At 35.7% G+C, this 21,478-nt stretch overlaps 1 protein-coding gene across 3 annotated transcripts in view; it reads right to left on the bottom strand.

The window, feature by feature from the left end:
• The window catches only part of SRBD1 (S1 RNA binding domain 1), a 355,867-nt gene that overhangs the window by 173,258 nt on the left and 161,131 nt on the right, over positions 1-21,478 (bottom strand). For all 3 annotated transcript variants that reach the window (XM_056821193.1, XM_056821253.1, XM_056821129.1), the window contains exon 16: positions 18,402-18,493. In XM_056821193.1, coding sequence (XP_056677171.1) covers positions 18,402-18,493 — 92 coding nt within the window. The remainder of the gene's footprint in view (positions 1-18,401; positions 18,494-21,478) is intronic.

Genomic DNA, 21,478 nt, shown 5'->3' with positions numbered 1-21,478 from the left:
ATGGCAGGAAAAAAGCCAAGCAAATTAATATGTATGAATGAGCTAAATACAGGATACATAGGAAATAATTAAAAGAGGAAAAGCACTACACTTAAGAAGGATTGGGAAAGGCTTCCTGTAGGAGATGAGATTTTAGTAAGGACTTCATAGCTTGAGGGACTGAATGAACTTGTTAGTGAGGGGGAAGGATGAGGCCAAGAGTCAAAGGAGTCAAAAGATAATATGTTCAGCTGTGGGCATGTTAAACAGATGTCAATTTGACATCTTGTTAAAAATGTCTGAATCACAACTGGAAATGTATATAATAAAGGGGTAGGGACAGGATAAATAATATTTAAAAATCAGTATAATTAAATCCATGGGAATAGGATGAGATTACAAGTGAAATAATAGAAGGAGAAAAGAAGAGGGAGCAGGCTAGGACGCCGTGGCTTTAAACCGTGAAAATGTACCAAAACTGTGAATGTTAGAAACGGTAAATGCCGAACTCTGTAAAGGTTTTGGCCAAACTGTAAAGGATAGTTTTTTAGTGTCTTGACTTAAAACCAAAAATAAGTGGTCACCATGGGAAATTCTCAAATATAAAAAAATACCCAAGTCAGATGGGTTTTATAGAGATTTTAATTAATAAAAATGAAGGAATTAAGGGAAGGAGGGAGGGAGGGAGAGAGGGAAAGAGGGAAGGAAGGAAGGAGGGAGGGAGGGAGAGGGAGAGGGAGGGAGTGAGGGAGAGAGGGAAAGAGGGAAGGAAGGAGGGAGGGAGGGAGAGGGAGAGGGAGGGAGTGAGGGGGAGAGAGAGAGAGAGAGAGAGAGAGAGAGAGAGAGAGAGAGAGAGAGAGAGAGAGAGAGAGAGAGAGAGAATAGAGAGAATTAATTTAAATTGCCTTGGCTCAACTGAGCCAAGCAGTAGAAAAAAGGAGTCTAAGCCAAAATGGCCTAGGCCGAACCTAAGGAAGAGCGCGCAAGTCAGTCTTTATCACTCACCACAAGATCATCTTCAAGCAAGCTCCAAACCTCCGAACTCCAACTCCAACTAACTTCCAATCCCAAAACTACGAACTCCAACTAAACTCAATTTCGAATTCCCCTTCCTTTTAAAGAAATTTTCTCTTATGTCACCTAACCTAAATTTTAACATCTACCAATCACAGTAGACGCTTTTCCTCAGGACTGCCCATTCTTAGTTCTCATCTTCTTTTGTTCTCACCTTCTCTGGTTAGATTAAATCTACTGAGTACTTCATACCTCTTTTGTTAAGCTTGCCTTTTGTAAGTTGCTTGACTTTTTAGTGATTAATTTAACCTTTATAGGTACTTAGCACCCTTTTGTATTAAATCTAAAAATAGACCTAGCTTAAGGTTCTAGCTTTACTATAAGGTATGAGTTGGAGACTTTTCATTGCTCAATCAGGAGTTTGCAACTTTATCTTCCCCTAAGGCACTGTGTGAGTAGGGTAGAGTAATTTAAAAGTTCTTAATACATTCCTGATCAAATACCTCCATTGTTAATGGGGAGATCAAGTCTCCCCACTGATCATTTCACATAATCATCTTGTAGTCCTAAAGCACTTCAAACTACAGATGTATACAATATTCAGTTTCTAAGAGGAAATTACCATAGTTTGGGAGGAATAAAAAAGAAAGAAAGTAAAGCCAATGTTTTGCTAGGTGCATTAACAGAAAGCCAAATTAGGGGCAGTCCGCTTTGGGAGGGTGTACATTTACAATAAATGTTCAATCAAACTTCAGTTCAAGCAACCACACGCAAAGTTCATTCTTGAACTTCTTGATGTAGTGTGAGCTTTCTGGCATCTTTCTGCAACAGTTCATTCTCTGGATATTCTCTGGATTTAGGAGTTAGCAAGCTTCTTCCTTGAAGATATTTCTCAAACAAAAATTCAAAATTTTGGATTTTTATTAAAATATATCCCCCCCCTTAAGTGGGTGTTAAAAAACATCCAGTTCAGCTCAGGATGCATGGTTTGAGTTATGGGGGTGCATGAGTCAATTATCAAAAGAAGATAAAAACACAAACAAAAACATAAGGGAAAAAAATGAAAAGAAAAAAATCAAAAAAGGCCCTTATTTGGGTTTAAAAATTTTCTAGCAGGCCCTTGAATAGGTCCAATTTAAAGGAATTTCTATCCCACAAGTCTTTAGGACAGAATGCAGTGATATTTCACTTACCCATTTGTAGCCAAGACTACAAGAAGTTGACATAATATAAAAAAGAAGAAAACTAGAATTCTATTTTTGATAGGGAAGTGTCATTCCCTTGTCTGATTTTTTTCATTCTCAGGGATATAAGGAGCCAGGATGATAGTCAAATTTTGGTACCTGTCTGAGTACTTCACAAAGAGTGTAGATACAAGGAAGTCCTACGACTTAATATATGTCAAGCGTCGCAACCTCGAGTCTCACACTAATTTCAACTCCTTCCATATTAGCTTAAAAATTCATCAATCCTACATGGATTGGTTTCATTTTGACCTGTGTGCTTTTTTGGGTACTTTTCAGGTTAAACCTGTGTTCCTTGTTTTTACCCCTTTTCTAGAATCAGACACAAACATTAATCACAGTCCCATAACATTTTATCAATAAATGGCAGGTTCCCATAGTTTAAGCTCTTGTGTATGCATTGATATTATAGCAAGAATATATATATATGTATATATATACATATATATACATATATATATATTAAACTTGTATTACTGTAGAAAAAATAATATTAATTGTATGTACCTTTAGTACAAGAAATGAGAAAAAATCAAATATTCTAATCAAAATAAAAGGAAAGCAATAAAAATAAGGGGGAAAAGTCAGTAATTCGATGTGTCCTCAAAAAACAGCATCCACTTGTCAATGGATTATTCTTTCCAATGCATATGATAGGATACAGTCAATCAGTCTCAAAATAAGATGCTCTCTTCACATGTGAACAATGAATCCAAGAGTCCTTCTCTCCAACCTTTATAGATGTTGGAGTAGTTAACAATATTTGGAATGGTCCTTTCCAGGAAGACTGAGTTGCTCCAATATGCTTGAAATTCTTAATATACACATTATTTCCTGGGTTCAGGTCATGAAGAGAAAAATCTAGTGGTCCGGATTGTACTGCAGCTCCGGATTCATGAGGTTCATGCAGGTTGTGCTGTAATTCCTGTATATAGGAAGCAATAGTAGTATCTCCTCCAAATAGTGATGTATATGCAGGGGAAAAAGGTTTACCCTGTATAGGTGGATGTCCAAAAAGCATCTCAAATGGTGTGATGTGTAGGTCTCCTCTAGGTCTGCTTCTAAGTTAAAATAGGGTCAGAGCAAGAATTTCAGGCCATTTCAAATGTCTCAGTGCATAATTTTCCAATCATCGTTTTAAGTTCTTTATTCATCCTCTCCACTTGGCCTGAACTCTGGGGATCATATGGAACATGGAATTTGGGAGTTATCCCCAAGCAAGAATATATCTGATTTAGGACAGAATCAGTAAACCGACTTCCTCTATCTGAATCAATACGTGCTGGCAGGCCAAAGCGAGGAATAATTTCTTTTAAAAGTACCTTAGCAGCAAAAGCCACTGTAGCTCAGGTCACAGGAAATGCTTCCGGACATCTGGTCAGTTGATCTACTATGACTAGACAAAATTTATAATATCTAGCCTTTGGTACTGTTATGAAATCTATCTGTAGATGCTCAAAAGGTATGTAAAGCCAGAGGACACCCACCAAAGGCTTTGCCATGAAAGGCATATTGGTTATATGCTTGGCAGGGAGAGCAGGCTAAACACACTTTAGAGGCTAGAGTAGTTATACCACAGGTTATCCATACTCTCTTAACAGAGTCCATGATGCCCTGGGTGCTAAAGTGACCATTTTTATGAATAGATTGGCATGGCACACTAAGAGTTAGAGGATGCCCAGAGAGGATGTGTCATCAAGGAGAAGCTTGATTTCAATAATAGTAAGATGAAAAGAGTAGAAAATTAAAAGATTTAGGTTGAAGTGGAAACTGTTCCCTCTGTAACAAGAATTGAGAAAACACAGTGGAAGAAGTGACTTGCACTATTTTTTTTACAAGTAGGTCATTTTCCCTTTTTTATTATCTCTTTGGAATACAGACCCAGTAATACTATTAGAAGATCAAAGGATATGCAAAGTTTTATGTCTCTTTGGGTACTGTTAATGTTAAAATCTGTAAGTGCCAAACTATAGTAAAGGTTTTGGCCAAACTGTAAAGGATAATTTTTAGTGTGTTTTGACTTAAAATAAAAAATAAGTGGTCGCCATGGGAAATACCCAATTATGAAAATACCCAAGTCAGCTGGGATTTATGTGGATTTTAATTAATATAAATGAAGGAATTCAGGGAAGGAGAGAGAGAAAGAGAGAAAGAGAGAGAGAGAGAGAGAGAGAGAGAGAGAGAGAGAGAGAGAGAGAGAGAGAGAGAGAGAGAGAGAGAGAGAGAGAGAGAGAGAGAGAGAGAGAGAGAGAGAGAGAGAACAGCCAAGCAGTAGAAAAGGGTTATTGTACTGTATTGAATTGTATTGTATTATATAATAATTGTATTGTATTGTATAATTTTTGTAAAATCCAAGATTTAGATTATTTTTTAGAGTAATTTCAATAAAAAGAAGCTCACTAACTCCCCTAATCAAGAAAATCATCTGTTTCAAGAAGGCACCATAACGATTCCTGCAGAAACCACACACTGCATCAAAAGTTCCAGTAGGAACTCAGGGATGTAGTAAAACTGAGTGGGTTGAACACATTTACTCTGAATATAAACTCTTATGCCAAAGGTGATTGGCCCCTAATTGATTTTTTGTCAATGAGCCTAGCAATCATTGGTTTTATTCTCTTTCTCTTTTATTTCCCTCTTACCCTGGAAAATTGTATACACCACTAGTAAGAGATCTTTAGAGATATAAGCTGGTTATGTGAAATGGCTCACTGGGGAAACTAGGCATGTTAATCTGGGATATGTCAATATACTCCTCTCCCAAAGAATCAAAGGGGGTTTGTATAGATAGAATTCTCTCCCCAAATATCTTGTGACCCAGTTCATCTTACCCAGAATCCCATTTGCGTGCTTACATAGCATGAATGGATGGATGTGAATGCATTTGTGTGGGAGGACAGACGATAAGCGTTTTGGTGTGGGACTGCCCCCTCTCTCTGTTTCCCAGAACAAGGTTGGGGAGCTTGTCTGAGAGCCAGGCAGTTGTCAGGTTAGATTAGGCTTTAATCTGCTTTCTCTATATTTAGTGATTATTAATAAAGCTATGGAAAATAAGAACCTGGAGTTATCTTTATTGATATATGAATTAATTTTTACAGTGTTAATTAATTTGATTTAAAGGAGAATATCAAATCAGCATAAAATGAAAATGGTGAACTCATCAATGAAGAAATTAAACAAACATTAGGAACTATTTTGCCCACTTATATACCAATAAAATTGACAATCTAAATGAAATGGATGAATATTTACAAAAATACAAATTGCCCCAATTAGTAAACGAGGAAATAGAATTCTTAAATAATCCCATATCAGAAAAAGAAGTTGAACAAACCATAAATGAACTCCCTATGACAAAATCTCAAGGGCCAGATCAATCCAGAAATTAATTCTATCAAACATGTAGAGAACAATTAATCCGATTTCTGTATAAACTTTTTGGGAAAATAGGCAAAGAAGGAATATTGAAAAATTATTTTTATGAAACGAATTTGGTACTGTTACCTAAGCCAGGAAGAAGAAAAACAGAAAGAAAATTATACGACCAATTACATTAATGAATATAGATTGAAAAATTTAAAATAAGATGTTAGCAAGGAGAATACAGCAATATATCACAAGGATCATTCACTATTACTGGGTGGGATTTATACCAAAATGTAGGGTTGATTTAATATTAGGAAAACTATCAGCATAATTGATCATATCAGTAAGAAAAGTAACAGATATCACATGATTATCTCAATATATGCAGAAAAAGCCTTTGACAAAATACAACACCCATTCCGATTAAAAACACTAAGAAAGTATAGGAATAAAGGGAGCATTTCTCAAAATGATGAGTAGTATCTACCTAAATCCTTTATCAAATATAATCTGTAATGTGGATAAGTTATAAGACTTCACAGTAAGATCAGGGGTGAAGCAAAGATGCCCATCATCACCATTATTTAGTATTGCATTAGAAATGCAAGCTTGGCTTTCCTAAGTTTTTGCTTGGTGTTCCTTGGTCTGCCTCTGTTCCATTTGTTCTTTGTTCATTACCTAGATAGAAGCTGTCAATTGTAATTTTTTTTCTGTTGCTTACTCATGTTTTTGGAAAACAGAATGGCAAAAGCTAAGTATAGACCAATATCTTACACCCCATAACAAGATACGGTCGAAATAGGTAGAACATTTAGATATAAAGAATGATACCATAACTAAATTAGGGAAACATAGAATAGTTTACCTGGAAGATCTTTGGAGAAGGGAGGAATTTATGACCAAACAAGAGATAGAGAGTGTTATGAGATATATAAAATGAATAATTTTAATTATATTAAATTTTAAAGCTTTCATAAAAAGAAAACTAATCTAAACAAGATTAGAAGGGAAACAACAAACTGGGAAACATTTTTTACAATAAAATTCACCGATAAATGTCTAATTTATCAAATTATGAAGAACTGCACCAAATTTATAAGAATACAAGCCATTCCCCAATTGACAAATGGTCAAAGGATATGAAGAAGCAGTTTTCAGATGACAAAATCAAAGCCAACAATAATTATATGAAAAAAATGTTCTTGATTAGAGAAATGCAAATTAAAACAATCCTGAGGTTCCTCACCCCTATCATATTGAAAAATATGGCACTAAAGAAAAGTGGTAAATGTTGGAGTGGAGGTGGCAAAATTGGGGCACTAATGAATTATTGGTAGAGTTGTGACCTGATCCAACCATTCTGGAGGGAAATTTGGAACTGTACTGTGAATCTTAAAATTACTCAGATTCTATTTCAGAAGATTTGATTAAGCTAGTCTCCATTTTTAACAATGGAGGTACTTGATCAGAAATGTATTGAGCGCTTTTAAAATTACTCCACCCGAGGTTGAGGGGACATGACAGAGGATAGACTCTAAATGAACACTCTAATGCAAATACTATCAACAAAGCAATGGGTTCAAATCAAGAAAACATCTAATGCACAGTGGACTTACGCGTCGGCTATGGGGGGTGGGGGGGAGGAAAAGAAAATGATCTATGTCTTTAACGAATAATGCTTGGAAATGATCAAATAAAATATATTTTAAAAAAAAATTACTCCACCCTACTCAGACAGTACCTTAGAGGAAGATAAAGTTGCAAACTCCTGATTGAACAATGAAAAGTCCCTAACTCACACCTTATAGTAAAGCTAGAACCTTAAGCTAGGTCTATTTTTAGATCTAATACAAAAGGGTGCTAAGTACCTATAAAGGTTAAATGAGTACCTAAAAGGACAAGCAACATTCAAAAGGCAAGCTTAAAAAAGAAGTGTGGGGGGCAGCTGGGTAGCTCAGTGGATTGAGAGCTAGCCCTAGAGATGGGAGGTCCTAGGTTCAAATCTGGCCTCAGACACTTCCCAGCTGTGTGATCCTGGGCAAGTCACTTGACCCCCATTGCCTAGCCCTTACCACTCTTCTGCCTTGGAGCCAATACACAGTATTGACTCCAAGACGGAAGGTAAGGGTTTAAAAAAAAAAAAAGAAGAAGTGTGAAGTACTCAGTACATTTAATCTAACCAGAGCAGGTGACCAAAGAAGATGAGAACTAAGAATGGGCAGTCCTGGGGAAAAGCATCTACTGTGATTGGTAGAAGTGAAAATTTGGGGGAGGTAACATGAGAAAAATTTCTTTAAAAGGAAGGGACTTATTGAAGTTGAGTGGTTGGAGTTCGGAGTTTTGGATTGGAAGTCAGTTAGAGGGAGTTGGTTGGAGTTTGGAGTTGAAGTGAGGACTGGAGCTTGCTTGGAGACGATCTTGTGGTAAGTGATAAAGACTGACTTGCTTGGCTACTCTCTCTCTCTCTCTCTCTCATTCCCTTAATTCCTTCATTTATATTAATTAAAATCTCCATAAATCCCAGCTGACTTGGGTATTTTTGAATATTTGGGAAATTCCCATGGTAACCACTTATTTATATTTTAAGTCAAAACACTAAAATTTATCCTTACAGTTTGGCCAAAACCTTTACAGTTTTGGCAACCCCATTTTGGAGGTTACAATATATGTTAAGTACTGATATTACTTAAGTGTCTATACTACCTCTTATCAAAATTTAATTACCTTATCTCTTTTAATCAGATCTATTTTTGCTTTAGCTTTATATGAGATCATGATTGCTACTCATGCTTTTTTGGAATCAGCTGAAGCCCAACAGATTCTACTCTATCCTCTTACCTTTACTCTGTGTGTCACCCTGCCTTATATGTGTTTCTTGTAAACAATATATAATAAGATTCTGATTTGTAATCCACTCTGATATCTGCTTCTATTTTATAGTGAATTCATCCCATTCATATTCACAAATATGATTACCAACTGTGCATTCCCCTCCATCTTATTTTGCCCTTTTTTCCATTCACTCTGTTCTCCTCTTAACCAGTTGTGCTTTTTATGATCCCTCTACTTTCCTGTTCTCCTATTATTCAAACTGATTCCCTTTCTTATTCCCCTCCTACTTCTCTATAGGGCAAGATAGGATTCTATATTCCAGTGAATATGGTTTTGTTATTCCCTCTCTGAGCCATTTACAATGGAAGTTAAGTTTAAGTACTATCCTTCACCAACCTTAACCTCTCCTCCACTTTAATAGTTTTTCATGACTCTTAAGGTAAAATAATTTATCCTATTCAATCTCTCCCATCCCTTTTCTCTCAGTGCAGTATTCTTTTTCATCCCTTGATTTTTATTTTTTTGAGTATCATATCATTATAATCAGCTTACTTCCTCATCCTTTAAGTATTCTAAGTTTATGAGCACATGGGGGATTTTTGGAACTTTGGCATCAGGGCTAAGGGAAGGAAAACATCGGTTGGAGAGCAAAGGATTCTGGGAAAGAAAATTGACCTGGGAAAGATCTATAGAGGATTCTGGGCTTCTGATCTGGGACTTTAACCTGAGAAGACCTCTTTTGGACTGAGGATTTCACTGAAGCCACCTGAAAGTATCCTGTATTTACATTCAAGCTTCCTAGAGATCATTCTTCAATCAGACATCTCCAAACACCTATTAATTGAGAAGAAGATATCTCAAACCCCAAAGGGGCCTGTCTCAGAGGAGAGAGCCCAGCTCTCTTACCCTCTCAATCTCCTTGCACCTGTTTCCTTATAGTTTCTTTAGGCTAGTCAGACAGATGTATAAAAAAATAACTGTGGGATTATTTAGCTGGGAAGACAGATCAGAGAAAGCTGGATTTGAGATACCACACTGTCCAAGTCATGGACTGAAGAAGAAAACATGAGGTTAACCTCTCCCCACTTTCCATCACCTAGTTTACCTGAAATTCCTTTATTAAACCTTACAAAGCAGTTAGATTTTATAAGCTTCATGATATGGTTTTCATAAGGTACAAGAGTTAAGTACTACAGAGAGTCTCCTGAGCCTATCCCCTCTGAGGCAAGGCCTCTTGCTGGGGTCTACCTCTAGATCCTCTCTGAGGGAGAGGAACTGAGGACATCATTAGATTTGGTTGGTAGGGGAAGCTTGTCTTCAATTTCCCTTCAGCCATTTCCTCAGGGAATCTAGTGCTTCAACAGACAAACACCTCCCTCAAGGAGGAGAGAGGGAAATGGAAGCTAACTTTAGTCAATCTTTGGCTCTCTCCCTCTCATACTGACCCTGCTTCAGTAACTCTCTCTGCATTCCACTGATGCATCATCACAAACAGTGGAGGGAATCTTTACTTTTACATCAAGGAACCATCATTTTTAACAACTGTAAAGATTAAATTTGATGGTTGGACTTAAATTATATGAAATAATATAGTAGCCAAAATTATGATATCACAAGTCAGAAGTTTATTTACCAAAACAGAGGGGAAACAAAAAAAAAAGAGAAATATGAAAGAGGTTAAAGAAAATACCTGTAGTAGTCCTCAGCCAGGAGGGCTGATAGTGAGTAACCACTCTGCCTCCTCCTAACTATGAAGGGAGTCAGCCTTTTCATTCACCCAACAAAGTAGTCCAGGAGTCAGAGTCTAAATTGAAGCCATGATCTAAGCCACAGTCTCCAGTGAAGATCCCTCAAAGACTATCTCCAGGAGGCAATCTCCAGGAGACTCAACTTTATGAGACTGCCCTAGCTGAAGGATTTCATGGCTTTTATGGTGGTTTCCTGTCCCTGCCCCTCTACACAGGGAACAATCTCAGTTTCTGTGGGACTGACTTCTCACCTCTATAAGTGTTAACTCTCCCCCTAGGATTCACACATTTCAGACCTCCCCACACTTAAGTAGAGGTGACTTCCTTTTGGAGATTTAAACTCCTCTAGTAAGAGTTTGTGGATTTCCCTTAGTTTAGGGTAAAGTAAGAGTGTATTTTGCTTTTCCTGATTAATTCAAAAGTAGACAAAGGAGAGTTGATCCTGTCCTCATAATCTAGTGCAGTACTAAGTAGGGGTACTTAAGTTATTGTTAAACGAAGTTTTAACTCCAACTAGACAAAGAGAATAAAGGATTCCCTTTTTACAAGTGTAAACTCAGATTATACAAAGAGAACCAAGAATTTCCTTTCACAATATTCCTTATAACTGCTCTATTAATAAGAATTTTAAAGAATTACAAATATTCTCTTTCCATATAGGAATACATATAATTTGACCTTATTGAGGCCTTTAAATCATCTCATCCTTATTTAACTTTTTAGATTTCTTTTTGGGTCTTGTGTTTGGACTTTGAATTTTCTGTTTGAATCTGGTCTTTTCCTCAGGAATTCTTGGAAATCTTCTACTGTACTGAATGACCACCACTCACCCCTAAATCCCCCGAAAGAATATACTCAGTTTTGCTGGATAGATACTCTGGGTTGTAAACTTGGATCTTTTGTCTTCCAGAATATCATATTCCATACTTTCCAATCCTTTGATGTGGAAGCTGTTATATCCTGTGTGACCTGATTGTAGTAGTTCCATGGTATTTGAATTATTTCTTTCTGACTGCATGCAGTATTTTCTCCTTGACTTGGGGGACTCTTGAATTTGGATATTATATTCCTGGAAGTTGTCATTTGAGGATTTCTTTCTGAAGATTAGCTATGGATTCTTTCAATTTCAATTTTATTCCTTTGTTTAAAAATATCTAGATATTTTCTTCGATGATTTCTTTTATTATGATGTTCAGGCTTATTTTTGTTTTTTAAAATCATAGCTTTCTGGTAGTCTAGTAATTCTTAAATTGTCTCTCCTGGTTCTATTTTCCATGTCATTTGTTTTTTTCAACAAGATATTTCACATTTCCTTCACTTTTTTCATTCTTTTGATTTTACTTTACTATTTCTTGATGTCTCATGAAGTCACTAGCTTCTAGTTGCCCAATTCTAATTTGCAAAAAACTATTTTCTTCCATCAGTTTTTGAGCATCCTATTGCATTTGACCCTCTTCTGGTCTCTCTTAATTGAAGTTTGAAATACTTTTTGAGCTCTTCCAAAATTAAAGACAAATTCATATTTTTCTTTTGGACTCTTTACATGTGTGTTTGCTTTGCTTCACTGTGCTCTTTTGTGTCTGTGACTTGCTCTTTGTTGACATTAAAATTCTCTATAGTTAGGGTTTTTTGTTTGTTTGTTTTGCTCATTTTCCCACTCTTTTTAAAGGTAGTTTCTCTTCTCCAAGAAGTTAAGGACACTCTTAAACTTCAGTCCTACCTTGATGCTCCCCTTACCCATATTTCTGGGTTTTTGCATGTTTCAGTTCTTCCAAGATGGTATGATGGCCTGTGGGCTGGGAGCCACCTCCTACACTTTATTTAATTATGCCCCGAGACTGCTGATAGCTCAAATTTAAGCCTGGGTTAGAACAGATCAAGCACATCTCAAATTCTAGCCTCAGGCTTGAGTTAGGTTTTTGGTCTCATTCTGGGCTGGATCCCAGCATCTAGCAGACTGCCCTGGGGCTCCACCTTGAGCTTCTGGCAAGGGTGAGCCAGCTCTGCCCTCACCCTGAAGACTGCCCGTGCCAGGTATCAGGACCCCAGCTCTGGGTCTACCAACCACCCCAAACTGGAATCTACATCCTCACCATAAGCCTAGGCTAGAACTCCTGGCCTTGCTCTGGACCCACACAGATCAGGCTGCACAGAACAGACATCCCTGGCTGGAATTCTGGATCTTACCACAATTTTGCTTGGAACTTTAAAAGATATACTGGGTTGGACTGCTATTAGCCCAGGAAGAGTCTCAGGTTCTAGATGTTGACTTCGGTCCAAGTTCAAAACCTGGCACAGAAGACGTGGGGTAGGGATGAAGACTGTAGGGTAGTCTTACTGTTGGCTTACTCTTGGCTTGCTCCTTAGTCTTTGTTGTAGCCTCCTGCTGGGTGCGTTCCCCTCTCACCCCAGGGCCCCAGATGTTCTCTGCCTACCTTTCAGGTTATTCTCTTCTTGAAAGTTGCTTCATTATGGCTCCTTGTTGATTCTTTCACTCCTGTATTCATTTTGTGGTGTTATTTTAAAATTGGTTGGAGAGGATTCTCATGGTAGTTTCAAGCTTCCCTGCTTCTATTCCATCATCTTGGCTCCAAATTAAAACATCTATTTGTCAGATTAAAAAAACTGGCTCAGAGGCTCAGAGAGGTTAATGATTGTTAATGATTTATCCAAGGTCACAAAACTATAGTCTAAAGTAGATTTAGCTAAAATCTTCCAGACTCTTAAGTGCAATACTCTTATTTGCACAAGTGAGGAAAATGAGGAATAGGGAATTGAAGAAAGGAAGAGATAGAAATAATAGATGGATAGATAAAAGAAAAGAGGGAAGGAAGAAAGAAGGGAAAGGAAAGGGATTTCATATAATTTATAATTCCTTTCATTGCAAAGCATATTCTTCAACTCAGGTAGGAAAGAAGACCAAGAAAAGGGAAAGAGATTAATACTAAATCATGAGTGCCTATTTTAACTTTTGGAAATCCAGAAACTGCTGACTGATAGAAAGATTCTGACCAATTTAAACTACTATTTTATTATTAATTCAATTTCATATAGAATTACCATTTATGAGTCAAATAGTCTATCTGGAGATAATTTACTCATTCATGTTAAAATTTTAAAATATTTGAAACAGCAAACTAATTACTTGAATTTATAAATATTTTCTTAAAATATAAATGTATATACATAATTCTCATATTTATTCAATTGTTGTCAAAAAGTATAACTTTCTAACACTTAAAAAAGTTATCCATGAAGCTTATTACTCTAATGCATTCAAAATTAAGTAATTCACATATGAATCTGCTATAATCTTTAACTATGATCAATAATTAAATTTCCAGACCCTTAACCTGTTCACCTGAAATTTATTTCCCTTTTGATGGGGATACAGTAAAAGGGCCTATGTGTACAAAAATATTCATAACAGCTTTCTTTGTGTTGGCAAAAAATTGGAAACTGAAGTGATGTCTCATTATTTGGGGAATGGTTGAACACATTGAAATAATACCATGTCATGAAACGACGAAAAGGATGATTTCAGAAAGATTTGTATGAACTGTTGAAAAGTGAAGTGATCAGAACCAGGGGAATATTGTATACAGTATTAATAAATGAAAATAAGAACCATTAGAAGTAACAGAAATATCGTATGATGTCCAGCTGTAATTAATAAATGAAAATAAGAACCATTAGAAGTAACAGAAATATTGTATGATGTCCAGCTATAAAGGTCTAAACTATTATAAGTAATAAAAAGATCCAAGACAACCCCAACAGACTCATGATGAAAAATTCTATATAAAGACATAAAAGGAACTGTCAGAATATAAATGCAGATTTATCTATACCATCTTTCCCTTATTTTCTTCATGATATTTTTTCATGTGCTATATATGTCTTCATTCATGACATGAGGAATATGGAAATGTGAATTGCATTGTAACACTGGAATAACCTATATTATATTGTTTGCTCTCTAAGGAATAGGGAGGGAAAAGGGAGGGAAAAACACAAAACTTTATAACTGATTATATACCAAGGAGCAGATTATATATTTAGGGTGGTCATGTCCAACTCTTCATGACCCCATTTCAGGTTTTCTTGGCAAAGATACTAGAGAAGTTTACTATTTCCTTCTCTAGGTCATTTTAAAGATAAGGATACTGAGGCAAGCAGTATTAAGTGTCTTGCCCAGAGTCACGAAGCAAATAAGTGTCTTAGGTCAGATATGAATTCAAGAAGATGAGTCTTCCCGTCTCTAGGTCTGGCAATCCATCCACTGTGCACCTGGCACATTGTATGGTCTATAGAAATGCATATTTCTTCTTCCCTCCCCTTCACCCTCTCCATCTGATGCAACTATACTTTCATATGCAAACTGAGTTTTGTTTTGTCATTCTAGAATGTAGGCATTACCAATTGTCTCCCCAGAGATACAAGGCAGCATAATAAAGTGGCATGCAAGTAGTACTTGAGTGCTACAGGCATCCAATATAGATAGCAGCTAAAATTCTCTTAAAAGGCTTTGTTGATATTTGATCAAGTGATATTTGATCAGAATCAGATGGAATCTTAAACAGAAAAGAGGAAATTCAAGACAGGAAAAACTCCAGGGACAAACACATGGGAAGAAAAACATTCAAATTAAACTAGAACTTGCTATTAAAGACATGTGGAAAGGAAACAAGACTGACAGTTTGTGGGGGAAGGGGCCAACTGGGAGTGGCAGTTGGGTCTTGTGACTAGCACTTCCTTCCTGCCGAGGAGAACTTGCTTGCTTCCTGGGGTTGGAGGAGGAAGGAGCTTGTCAGCCCAGTCTGGTGTGGTGTGCCTCTTCTTGGTTCAGCCCGAAGATTCAGGCCCAATCACTTCTGAAGGTTAGAACTGTTCTTGTTTGCTTTCTGTCTACTGCTAAGATTCTAAAAAGACAAAACTGGACTGATATAGAGTAGACGAACCCTCCGCAAGCCTCTGGGGCCTGGCCTCAAGTCTGAAGCTGAGAAAAAAACCCAATCCCAACTGGTTATTAAACTTTATATTATTTGAATTCGCAGTCAGATAAGTGGACTATCTTTTCTGGTCATAGAGAGAGCTGAACTTCAGTTCAGTCATTCTACAACAAACAATCTTTATTGGACCCCTGCTGTTTCCTCTCAGCAGGGGGCATCTCCTTTCTCTGCTTCATGAAGCAATATACCCTCTCTCCCCTCTCTCCTCCATAACCCATACAAATACCCCATTATGTCCCATTTTTCCTATCCAATTTCCTTTCCCAATAAATATTACAGAAGTCTGAAAGTTTCTTAAATTGGACTGTGTCATGATGCTTAAGCAAAGACTTCAAACAAGTGAGAAAGTCATTTATATCCAAGTACATTTTCCACTCTAGCTTCTTCCATTTCAAATGACTGTTCCTCAATCCACCTTCTATCCCACAGTTTATCATTTATCATCCTTGAGATTGACTATCAAGTATGAAAGAATCAGGGGCTTTTAACAACTTTATGGACTTGGTTAATGACAAAGTAGATCCTGTAGTAACTAAAACAATTAATGGTACTCATTTCAGTCAGGAGTAGTGAAGCAAATGTCTATGGTTCAATAAGATCAAATGGGGAGACAACATGAAGGACTTAACTTAAAATTAATCTACATTACCCCCTCTATTGGGAATCAGTTGGCTACCACAATACAATCCAACCTTCATCAGGGACTATGACTTCTAATACTCCAACTATTGCCAAATGCATGAACTCATCTAGTGTGAATCTTAAAAACTGCTCAGATTGTACCTTAGAAGATTTCTTTAAGCTATTCCCCTATTGTAACAATGGAGGTACTTGATCAGGAATGTATTGAGAATTTTTAAAATTACTCCACCCTACTCAGACAATGCCTATGGGGAAGATAAATTTGAAAACTCCTGATTGAACAATGAAAAGTCCCTAACTCACACCTTATAGTAAAGCTAGAACCTAAAGCTAGATCTATTTTTAGATCTAATACAAAAAGGTGCTAAGTACCTATAAAGGTTAAATGAGTACCTAAAAGGTCAAGCAACTTACAAAAGGCAAGCTTAACAAAAGAGGTATGAAGTACTCAGTACATTTAATCTAACCAGAGAAGGTGAGAACAAAAGAAGATGAGAACTAAGAATGGGCAGTCCTGGGGAAAAGCGTCCACTGTAATTGGTAGATGTTAAAATTTAGGTTAGGTGACATAAGAGAAAATTTCTTTAAAAGGAAGGGGCTTTGGATTAGAAGTTAGTTGGAGTTCGGAGGTTTGGAGCTTGCTTGGAGACGATCTTCTGGTGAGTGATAAAGAATGACTCGCTCTCTCTTAGGATCAGGCCTAGGGCATTTGGCCTAGGCCCTTTCTACTATTTTCTCTCTCTCTTTCCTTCCATTAATTCCTTCATTTATATTAATTAAAATCTCCATAAATCCCAGCTGACTTGGGTATTTTCATATTTTGGAATTTTCCCATGGTGACCACTTAATTTTAGATTTTAAATCAAGACACTAAAAATTATTTTTACAGTTTGGCCAAAACCTTTACAGTTTTGGCAATTCACAGTCTTGGCAAACCACATTTTCGCGGTTACTCCAGCCATATGCCATGAACACGAATCCTATACTACCTCTGAATAACTCTCACCTACCTCCATGACCACTTAGCACCAAGATTACTAGAATGTGTTTAATTCTATTAAATGGAGAAGTTACCCCAATATAAACCATCTAATTATTCAACCAACTTGATTCTAGGACCTTAAATCCAGGATCCCTAGCACCACTTTGCTGAATTTTCCTGGAAAAAAAGACTTGAAAAAGTTCTAGGAAAGAATCAAAAGAAAATTTTCACTTAATCCAACTTATCTAATGTAAACCCTATTTTATTTTTTAATGCATGCTCCTATCAAAATCCATTCTATCCTTGAAAGTCCAACTCACAGGTCACTTTTTCAAAGAATCAATCAATAAGCATTTCTTGTTACTACTATGTGGAAAGAATCACCATTGATCATTTTAGCCAAAAATAATTTCTTTCTGATACTCTTCCATAGCATGTTATATTTCCTCTCTTCTCAACTTACCATCATTTATGTCTTGCCTTATCTCGGCTGCTAGGTTAAAAATAAAACATTCTTTCTTGGCAAGTGCCATATCATCCATATACAGAATATTTAATAAACATTTATAAAATTAATTTATGTGTCATTGTTGCCCCAGGGAGCTGACACAGAAATGAATGCTGAATAAGCCCAACAATAAAAAACTGACATGAAGGAAGAGATAAAATGCAAAGAGAATACTGAGTCAATTTTACAGAAAATTATAAAAATTTAACAATGAACCAAAAATTAATATATACATAAGTAAATGTAAGTATTTTCTATCTCTTACAATACCCTATTAGAATTTGTTAAATCTAAGAGCAGTACTATGTCTGTTGATATTTTAAGCCCATCAGAAATAGTCATTTTATATAAATTTATTTGATTGGTTTTAGTAGGGGTTTGTTTTTGTTTTTGCTTTTTATTGGTGCAAAAAATACTTCATAATAGGATTGATTCTGCAACTTGCAAATTTGAGAGAGTTTTCTATGGAGCTGAAGTTAAGTGATCTGTCCTGTCACAGGACCTGAATCAAGATATTCTTTACTCTTAGGCCAACTCTCTAGACACATTACATTTTATGTAAAGTGTTATGACATAATTATCATAAAGAAAGCCCCATGTATTAAAAATCACACCAGAGTTTCACACTGACTACTCTACGTTCCAAATGTATTCTATGATTCCCTTTACCAATATATGAAGCATCCCAATCTTATCACCTAACACATCCCACTTGAAAAATGCCTTCTCTAATTACTCAGTTTTTGATATACAAAAGACATCACTTTCTCGTGAAAGTGATCTATTTGTAAAGGTATGTATATTCATTATCAGTAAAAGGTCTAAAGTAATGATGGCTAACCTTTTCAATCAAAAAGACCTACTTTGTAACATTAACAATTTTAATGACTACCTTTTCTGCTATGTATCTTGTACTGGCATTATCTTTTGTCCCTGCAAAAGTTCTTAGAATACAAACAAAAGTTTTTTGCAACTTTCATTTAAAATGTTAAAAAAAAAGCCTAATTGCTTTTACAACTTAGCAATTAGGACTTTTTCTTTTAAAAAATTATGATTGTTAATATGTTTTCTTACCTGCACTTCTCAAATTGGGGTCTAAGCCTGGCATCTCTTTGTTAGCTTCAGGACTGACACTGTAAATGGATGCTCCTGCTTCATTGACAATGCTGGAAAGAGAGCAGGGAGAAAAAAAGGAGAGCAATCATTGAAAATAAGCAAAAAGAAAAAAAAAGTTAATTAAAAAGGACCTTCTATAATATGCCATAACTCCTCTCTTATAAACTTATGCTCATTTATGTTGTCTTACTAGAAATTATGTGAAACTGAAAATGTGAATTTCTATCTACATGAAACCACTCAAATACTCAATATTTGATAATGATGGTTTAACTATGCATCAGCATCAACACTGAGTACATAGATAAGGGTTCAAAAAGATAAACCTGAATTCTAATACTACCTCTCTAACTGAATGAAGACAACTATTTTTTTTACCACTCTGACAGTGGTACTAAGGGTGGTGTGTTAAAGCAAAAGGAATATACAGTCTTATTATGCCCTTTTTGTACTCTCTGCTCTAATTTAATAGTTTCTTTCATTGTGTATGGCTATGGAGTAAGTGCAGTCACCCAAAGAATTTAGCAAATATTGTTTAAGAAATTACTTAAGATACTTGTCTAGAAGTATGTTTGTAGGTCTACTGTTCTTTATTATGTATTTTTATTCAAAATAGTAATACCTATGAATTTATGTTGGAAAGTTTAATCTTTGTTTTGTATAGATAACATATTTTACTAGGAAATCACCTTGCAACTGGTATTTTTTCAAATTTCCATTCAGAGATCATTGATAAGAAAGTTGTCCAAAAAAAGTAAATTAGAAGGAAACCAAGATTTCCAGGAAAGATGGATTAGCACTCAGAAAGTGAGGGAGGGGGGCTCTTGCCAAATCCCTTCAATACTCAGTAACATCACGCCCTTTGTTCCACTAAGAAAATTCAGGGAAGAAGCAAGAAAAAAAAATACAAAAAAGAAAGCCAGAGAGTCATGTAAAAGTGGGAAAAGATTGCAATTATAACTTCTGCCTATTGAACAAAACAGTCCACCAGCCCTGAAATTTTGGTCCTGGTTCTAACATAGGAGTAATATGTTGTCCCTTTTGGCCTTTTAATTGATCGGCCAACAAGTATTTTTTACTCAATTATTAGGTACCCTCCAATATTATCTATTACAGTACAGAATGGAGGAAGGGAAGTGTCGTCCAAAGAGACTTGAAAGACAGGTTGGGGCTAGACTGTAAGGGCCTTTAAAGGGAAAGAGAAGCATTTTATATTTCATCCCAGAATAAAAAATAGGAATATGAAGCCACTAGTGTTAATTGAATAGAGGAGTAATGTGGCCATATCTGTACTAAAGGGGGGGGGGGAGAGAGAAACATTATCATAATGGTAGAAGACATAAGTATTCCATCATCTGAATGTGACAATTTTTTTTAAAAGATACATAATGAAGAAATAACAAACCAATATTGTCCATTTAGTTTGGAATATGGAAAAGAATGATGTCAGAGAACACAGATTCTCTTCAAGTACATGGGAGATGCTCACAAAATTTGATCATGTAAGAGTTCATGGAGAAGCTCTACATAATATTACATGTTCCATCTTCTGATCATAATGCAGTAAAATTATAATAACGTGAGCAACTTATAAATCCACATGTAAACTGAAAAATAATCTATTACATGATTGCATTAAATAAGCAATTACAAAAATAAGATAATATTTAAAAGAAAAAAGATAAGGAAAAGCTATGATATAATGAAACTTGATTTTTAAAGTAAATTCATATCACTAAGTGCTAATATTAATAAAAAAAAAAACTAAAGGGAAAAATGAATGAAATAAACTATCTCCGCAAATAGAAATTTGATATACCTGAGCTACATTTATCCAGCATCCCTTTAAGTTATGTCCTCACTTTGTGTCCTGATGTTTTTGGGAAATAAGTTTGCTGGAAATGCCGCCCTTTGGGCTTTTCTAGCAGCTCTGCACTCTCTCCTGGGTTTACAGTGTGGGAAGCTTTCTCTTTAGTGAGGTTATTCTTTCCTTTGTTTCAAGGTAGTATTATTAAATCTTATAAAAATTATACTTGGAGTGTTTGGATATTAATTATTAATCTCATATCAAAAGGTATTAAAATGGCACAGTTTAATTTGTTAAGATTAAATAGCAGAAATAGGTAGTCAGCAAATGGAATGAGATAAAGATGAAGAAGAAATTCATCTACTAACACTTCACAGGGCACTCCTCTTACCCCACCAGCACTATCTCAGGGACCTTCTACCAAAACCTCATGAAAAATGCACTCTGTAGTCAACATAGGGATTGAAGGTTAGTCTTAGAGAGGAAGTTACAGCCTACAATGGTAAATCTGAGAAAAGATTTAGAAAGAGCCCAACTATAGTGGATTCCTAGGTTTTCTCTGCAGCAGAGGGATATAGATATGGACCAACCTCAATGTTCTGAAAGAGGTAGTAAGGATTCAGGGAAGAAAATAAGAGAACTAGGTTTAAAGAAAGTAAAGAATTATGAAATAGATGGTAAGGAATATGTTTATAGTCACACACACAAATGATGTATTGTTTGAGTTTACTAAACTGTTTTATTAATTTCTTTTTTTAATCATTGTTTCAAAGGATCAATTACTCGCTGAGAGAATAGGAGGAATATGTTGAGAAATTATTGAGATATAATAATAAAAACATCTATAAGATGAAAAATAACAAATATGAGAAATTCAGGGAAATATATGATCTATCTAAACTGAAGTACAGAGCCAAAAAACAAATATATATGACTACAACATAAATGAAAGCATCACTAAAAAGAAGTTGAACTCTAAGAAACAAAAAAAAAATTAAATTCTCAAATAGAAGATAAATAAAAATAACTTTAACTTCATGTTAGATAAATAATAACAATAATTCTAATAGCTAACATCTATATAACACTTGTGGCAAGGACTGAACCAAGGACTTTACAAATATCTCGTTTGACTCTCACAACAAAACTGGGAGTGAAGTATTATTATTATGTCCATTTTATAGCTGATAAAACCAAAGCAAACAGAAATTAAGTGACATATCCATCA

The sequence above is a fragment of the Monodelphis domestica genome, chromosome 1 (assembly GCF_027887165.1).
Source record: "Monodelphis domestica isolate mMonDom1 chromosome 1, mMonDom1.pri, whole genome shotgun sequence".
NCBI classification, from domain to species: Eukaryota; Metazoa; Chordata; class Mammalia; order Didelphimorphia; family Didelphidae; genus Monodelphis; species Monodelphis domestica.
Note: the sequence above shows the minus strand (reverse complement) of the source record. Positions and strands in the feature narration are given on the sequence as shown.